Source organism: Hirundo rustica, chromosome 5, assembly GCF_015227805.2.
Source record: "Hirundo rustica isolate bHirRus1 chromosome 5, bHirRus1.pri.v3, whole genome shotgun sequence".
Lineage (NCBI taxonomy): Eukaryota > Metazoa > Chordata > Aves > Passeriformes > Hirundinidae > Hirundo > Hirundo rustica.
This window is the reverse complement of record NC_053454.1, coordinates 22,910,544-22,917,972: the sequence shown is the minus strand read 5'-3', so window position 1 is coordinate 22,917,972 and position 7,429 is coordinate 22,910,544. Positions and strand designations below refer to the sequence as shown.

At 41.0% G+C, this 7,429-nt stretch overlaps 1 protein-coding gene across 3 annotated transcripts in view; it reads right to left on the bottom strand.

Annotated features, from left to right (window-relative positions):
• Positions 1 to 1,028: 1,028 nt before the first annotated feature.
• The window catches only part of UBE2K (ubiquitin conjugating enzyme E2 K), a 45,225-nt gene continuing 38,824 nt past the window's right edge, over positions 1,029 to 7,429 (bottom strand). For all 3 annotated transcript variants that reach the window (XM_058420643.1, XM_040064211.2, XM_040064212.2), the window contains exon 7: positions 1,029 to 7,290. In XM_058420643.1, coding sequence (XP_058276626.1) covers positions 7,216 to 7,290 — 75 coding nt within the window. In that variant the 3' untranslated portion in view covers positions 1,029 to 7,215. The remainder of the gene's footprint in view (positions 7,291 to 7,429) is intronic.

Genomic DNA, 7,429 nt, shown 5'->3' with positions numbered 1-7,429 from the left:
TAACTATTTTATTCATACATGTTTTCTTCCAAACAGTTCTCTCTGATAAACATGGCCTAGAGACACTTTCTCCCACTATTTTTGATGTGGTTCAGGCCATTAAAGGACCGGAATGTGGAGCAAGCTATAGTGGGCAATACATCTGCCAAACAAAGCGTGAGCAAGCCCCCATCCCAGCAGGTCGTTCATACACAGGATTCATTTCTTGCCTCTTTAACAGCAAAAGCCATAAACATCAGATGTTTTCTTTCCATTTGCACTGACAGCTTTGGATCCTTTACGCCACTTTATACACAGGTAAACCACACCCAACAGTTTCTTGCAGCAAGGTGAAGATGTGATGGCCACCATTTCCAGAAACACCTGGGACCCACTTTGGTGTTTGTTCTCCAGCCTTGTGCTGATGGAAATTTAAAGCTGTGGCAACGGACAGGATTTCCAGTGCCCGCTCTGTTATGACTGACCAACCAGTTCTGGTTTTGAACCAAAATCCATCTTGCTGCATAACGGGCTCCTATTTTGGGGGGCTGTAACCAGCAAAATGTTCCTCCTTCAAGAAAGGCACCCTCCATCCACCTCTGCACCTGGGCAGCAGGTAGAAGTATAAAAATGGGGATAGGCAGATTTGCCCTGATATAGTAACATGGCTCAGCTGCACAGAACTTCTCAAAATTCTCAGGGGCAGCAGGACTATTCACCATCATCATGTTTTTAAACTGCCAGTTGTGAGGTTTTGGGAAAGACAAAGGGAAGAGACCATAGCACTGTCCCTCTCCCACCCACCACAGGGGCAGGGGGTCACAAGCCCATGCCCTGCACCATTTGCAAGCAACTGTACATGGAGGACTTGGGGTGCTAGAGGGGTCTGGTGGCTCAGGTATTATCAGCACAAAACAGATTCTCTCCCACCTCCCCCTCCCCCCTCCCTATTTTCTGCACCAGCCCAGCTTACTACCCCTTGTTTTATACCAGGCTGTCATAAACCCACCTAAAGAATACATGTATTTCAACACAAAGCAGCCACTAAGTGAAGCAATGTGTAATTTATTTGACATTATACCAGACACGGGTGCTCCAGATCCAGACTTGACCTTAAAAACAATTTAAAATCCTGGATTTGCTGTATTGGAGGTATCAGTTACCCGTCTGAGAGCCAAATGCATCAGTATTACAGCCACTGAAACAGAAAACTAAGTACAGGACGAGTCAAGCTAGCAAGCACCATCAGTCCATTTCAGCTGTGAACTCGCTTCCAGTTTTGGCGCACTGGAAGAAATGACAAGGCTGTTGGACAACTTCACAAGTATTTCAGTATAAAGCAGCTCTCAGTTACTCATGTCAGTGTCTAACTACGAACTGGGGAAATTGGGCTTTTCTTTACTCTGAATTAATGTCAGGCTAAGACCTGCAGGAGGGGGACTGGGGAGTGCTCCCTCTCCCTCACCCCTCTTAAAGAATGAGGTACCACAATACGACACAGCTCCTGATGACAGTAAAATTAAACAAAAATCCCACACATCTTACACCATAAACCAGTGCAGCACTATCCCAGCTGGCAGAGCCTGCCCAGAAACCTGCCCAGGGACAAATACCACTTGAAGATGGGATGCAGATCTGAAACACAATATTACAACCAGCTTCACAGCAAACTCTGCTCCTTGCTTCAGCTGTGCAGCTGCTGTCTCCAAATTGCTTTACTCCATTTAACAAATGTTGACAAATGCCCAAAAAGTGAAGTTTGTACGTGTAGTAAATCCATAGTCATCATCCCTCCTAGATTCTTCTAGAGCTGAGCAGCAGGGCAGTGCCATTATCGACCACGCTGTCACCTCCCTGTGCATGAACCAACTGCAGCTTGAGGTACACAGTTCAAAATGTACAAAGATGGAATGAACAGAAGTGGTGCAGGGAAATGCGAGAGAACTTTCCCTCTGGGGTAGTGGCTTTGTTTCTTCAGCTGCAGCCTTTGAAAGGAGACGAGGTGGTGCAGGAGGGTCAGGCCATCACATGAGGCAGTCCGAGTTGAAATATTACACAACTTCTATCAATTTTCTTCTTCAAAAATTTTAATGTGCACCATGACAATCATCATTCCTTTCTCTCTTGTTACTGACGTGGAGGCAGTAGACCCTGTAATCTTAGAACAATCTGAACTGCCAGAAATAAAATGAAAACTGTTTTCAGGGAAACGTGCATTTATTGTTAAGCATTCCCAGTGAAAAATCAACATCTTTTAAAATGTGTGTTTATTTAAAAAATCATTTGTGTACAAAAGTGTTTCTGTAGTTTTTATTTTCAAGACAAAAACCACTGATGCTGCATTCCAGCCTCCCCACCCCTGTTCTGCCTCCACAGGAAGTCTGGTGCTCAGGAACCAACCTCCTGCAGTACTTACAGGTAAATATTCATTTACTAGAAAAGCCAGAATTTAGGATGGAAAAGGTAAGTGAAAAGCAGGGCTCTTCAGCAGCTGACATCAGCATTCCTATGATGGCGGCCTTCTTCAGACACTGCACCAGAGCAGCAGCAGTCGCTGCAGATCGTACACCAGACAAGCACAGCATTGTCACAGTACATTTCCTCATCTGCCAAGCTGTGATCTTAAATTATCGAGGAAGGGCTCAGCACCATGAGCGATCCTGGAGCCAGTTTGATGCCTACAAAGCAGGTAACAGCACAGCTTGAACATCACAGCACAGTACAGGGCAAATGATCCACAGTGGTTTGTCCAGTGAGAACAAATCCAGAGGTTGCTGCCAACAGAGCACTGCAGCTGGAATAACCAAGCCAGAAGCCAAACACGTTGACGACAGTTGGTCTTGTGAGTCTGATGATGAATCAGCTGATGACAAACACCACAAGCAGGAAGAGCTACATCATTCACGGATAGGTTTGGAACACATCAGAAAACTAGCAAGAAAGATGTGATTGCCCCTTTGCCTAGCCCTAGGAGAAAGCTGTGCCTGGAAAACAAGAATGGCAACACTGAAAATGTCTATTTGATCTTCCCAGAAGAGGCTTTATGCACCCACAAGCATCTTGACTTTCATGCTTTAGTTCCATGATGCAACAGATGCTGATGAAATGCACTTTTGCTGTCTCTTATTAAGCCAGTTGCTCATCAAAACCATACAAAACTAAGCACCTGGTCACAAATCAGTGCCCCCACTCACCAGCTCCATCAACAAAACAGGAGAGGACACCCCATCTTCTCATTGCCTCTGCTCAACAGCATTTAAGTAAAAACAATTTATTTGCTAAATAATTTAATGTTTCCTACTTCAGGCAAGCCTCCAAGTCTAAGCCAGCTTTTGGTGTTGTTTCAGAAGGGAACAAGGGACATGCACAAATAACTTCCCCTGCGCTAAAAACAGAACTTCCTGACACAGTGCATGACCAATGCAGTAAAACAAGAACTCTTGCTTGAATCTGATTTGATCTGTTTTGATTTCCCCCCACTCCCCTTCTCCCTTCCCAAATGACATAAGCAATCCATAAGCTCCGAAGTGCCTAGTCTGAGTCACAGCTGTTAGGCTTAAATTTGCATAGTTTAAATATTTCTGTTACCCACACCATCTAATGCAGATTTGGTGTTACAAGGTAAGATTCTTTCTGGCTATTTAATTCCTCCTTTCAGACAACAACAAAAAAAGTTTCTATATTCCTTATGTCAGTATTCCAATACTAATTTACATGGAAAACAGTTGAATACAGTGATAATTAGAAAAAAACTAAGACATATTCATACACCAGTAGTACCTAATTACTCATAAATACTACCGAACCAATTATAGTCAAGGCCCCATGTACTCTGTTGCAAGCTTTAAACAAAATAATAAAAAAAAAGTCTGGAGTATGCAGAATGCACTAAATGATGCATCTTTCCAGGATATGTTCCTAAGGTTTTTTGTCTCCAAAATGCACCAGTTTGTCACACTGAGAACACAGTTTGTTCACAGAAGGAATGGGAGGAAGCTGTGAATTTGGCAAGGGGGTGGAATACAGTCAGGGCTTTTGGTTCACATGGGAAAATGGAGGCTTTTGGCAACAGGAAAGGGCATTTCTCTACCTCTGAACAAAGCTGTACTTTGCTCTTGGAGGAATTGGGTAAGATAGGATAAACCACTTTGCTGGATGCACGTTAAAATGTTCAGCAGTGAAATCCAATGGATGCTCTGGTAATCCGTAAGTGTTATTACCAATACCTTGTTCAGAAAAATGGGGCCATTTAGACTTCAAAATGACTGTTTCAAGCCATCTTCTGGCACAATAGAGGAAGACAATGCATGATTTAATTGTACTTAGCCACTGTACCCATGCTTCATGTTCTTGTTGCAAGGAGTGGTAAATGTGCAGCCTGAGTCCAGAGCTGGAGAGGGCTGCACGGCAACTCCACGTCTGTGAATGCACAGGGCCCTGAATATAGCGATGTTCAGTGATACAGAAAACAGAACTACCATTTGTATGTACAATGTCTCACAATGATAAGCTGAACACTAACAGCAAAATTCCTAGGGCTCAGCCCCAGCTGCAGTTAAACTAACCTTGTACAACATTATCCCTATATTCAACTCTGATAATTACCAAGAATACAAAAACATTCCTTATAAAGGAGTCACATGTCAAAATTCAGAGGGACTTCAGACCAAAGATGTCTCCTTAATGCTGGGTCATGTTGCCTTCCCAGCTCACTTCTTGAGAAGCTTCCTGCCAGCACCTGAGCTAGCATTAAGCTACCGAGCACATGGATGGAGGGCAAAATCCAGAATCCAACATCGATACATAAGGGGGAAGGGGAAGACAAGTGTTTTGCAGTAAGAGAAGAAAATGAGGTAACTTCATGAGAGAAGTAAAACTTAACAGGGCATTCTTTCAGAGGTGACTGTGCTCACCTAAGAGCCTCTTTTCCCCCTCTCCCTGGCTTCCTTTATCACTTTACATACTGTTGGAGAAGCCTGCTGTTCCTAGGAGACTGGTCTCATCAAAGACGTGTTCAGAAGCCCGTTACTGAGAAGTTTTATGTCCCCGACAATGATTTCCGAGTTTCTTTTGATAAATAGCAGCGAAAAACAAGGGAAAGTAGTCAGCAATTCATATTTACCACCAGGGTTAAAAAAAAAAAAAAAAAGTGTTGATGTAATCAAGAAGTTCTTAGCCTGTATAACAGAAAAGACAGCAACTTGAGATTAACACAAATAGCATTTTGCCAGTTTCCTACTGTCCCTGGTTTTCACTTCGCAAACCAGCTGAACAGTAGCAGCTTCTTGTTAAAAAAATAAATAAATATAAGGAAAGTCAAAACAACTCATTTCCTTTGGCATCATTGCAAATGATTTACACTAACTCAAGAAAACCCAAGAAAACTGATCACTGACTACACCTTAAAAAGCAGTAAGTATAAAGACTAAGCAAATGCATTTAGTATTGCACTGATATGAGTTCAAAGTATTTACTGTCTGTGCCCTGTTTTAAGTTTGGACACATAAGACAGAGCAGTACAGGGAACATCCCAGAACTAGCCAGGTCGTGACAGCTCTGTTCTTTTTTCTGTTTTTGTTCCCCTACTATTATGCTCCAGGTATTTTACAGATACCATAATGTTCCTGATTTCATCTTGTATGAATTATAAACAGACCATGAAGTGCAAAACTATTTCAATTTGTACTTCACAGCTCTAGAAAAACCCCAAGCAGGCACATATTTCCCCACCCCATTAATCCACAGCCTAGGAGAAAAAAAACAAAACAAAAGAGTCATAGAAAAGATGACTGATACAGTACTCCATTATCCACAATCCCCACTCTCTAGTCTCAGGATTTTTCTGAACTTCCTTGTCAGATATACTCTCAAAAATTAGCATCATATTCACAAAGACATTACAGCTCTCTTTAAATAGATGTACTAGTGTTTGAAGTTGCAAGACTAATAATTTTCAAGCTTTTGCACTCAGGATGAAATGTCATTTTAATACAAATAAAAAGACTGACTGTATGTACAAGCCAAGGTAAGATTTCAGTTCTCATTTATCAGAAACATCAATCCAAAAAAAAAAAGCTAAACTGAGAACACACTTCTACTTCTATGTGCATTTGAAGTATGTACAGTAAAAACACCAACACAGCCTCCATGTGTTAACCAGAGAAAAATGCAAGCAAGGATAAATTTTAAAGTACCTGGTAAGCAATCCTTAAACTGAAGCCCAAAATAAAGCTAGAAAATTGCTGCAAAAAACAGCTGATTGCATCATATCAAGTACTCAAAAAAAATTTTTTTTCATTCTCAGTACACTGGAGAATCAGCTTTGTCCTCCTTCAAACCCTGTGAAATCATATTATCCAGAGTGTACTGAAGAACACTTTACAGCTCTTTAAGATTAAAAGAAAAGAAATGAAACCAGTTCCATCTTTTTGTGCTGTATCGAGGCATACTCCTTACATGATTGTGTAGAAAATACGATGGATGAAAATCACTACTAATAATTCAAAATATATATTTTTCAAGGGGACCCTAGACTACTGCAATGGCACACATAATACCCACAGATGATGAAACATAATCAACAGTATGATGTAAGGGAGGGGAGAATCAGGTTTCCCAATTAATAGGCTAGAAAGAAAATGGTTCTGAATAGGTCACCATTTGGAACTTTGGGTAAGTCTTGAAAGTCTGTCAGGAAAAAAGTTACAAAAGCAATTGAGTATTTCAATGGTGCTCTCTTCAGCAACCCTACCTAATATGTCTATTAAGTACAAGCATGCAAATATAGGTCAATCCACAGGCACATAGGATCCATGTTAAAAACAGTAAGATAACTGTGATGAGTGGCACCAACAATTGTGATGACTAACACTCAAAATGTTGCTTTCTGAATTACTAAATCAAAATCCTGAAGCAAGTTCCTGCTAGTCTTTGTCACACTGCTAAACACTAAAGTAGGCATTGTTTTCCCCCATTATCTTAGCTGAGCTCAAAGAATTTTTACAATATTTAGTAAGAAAAAAAAATTAAAGTATTTCCCCTTTTTAAATTTACACAGACGTTTAATTAGCTTTATTTACAGAGCGCTTTTTCTCAGTCTCCAATAGTGCCTAGATAGCATCATCAGGCAAGACTGCCAGTTTTGAAAGAGAATCTATATAGAATCCTAGGAATAACAGATGGTGATGCTCCTCCAGAAGGGGCAAGCTGGACTACAGAAGCAGCACTCTATATGGCTCAGTTACTCAGGAGTAATTCTGTTGCAGTCTCTACATCCCATGATTTTGAAGACAAGGCCACTATTACTGCATTCTGCAATGAGAAAACAAAAGCAATAATATTTTCAGTGTGTGAACCTGCAGCTCCAGGAAGTGGGATGAAAAGTTCACAGAAAATCAAAACACATTAGTTTACCATTTCTTAAATCCCAACTAATAATTGATAGAAAAAA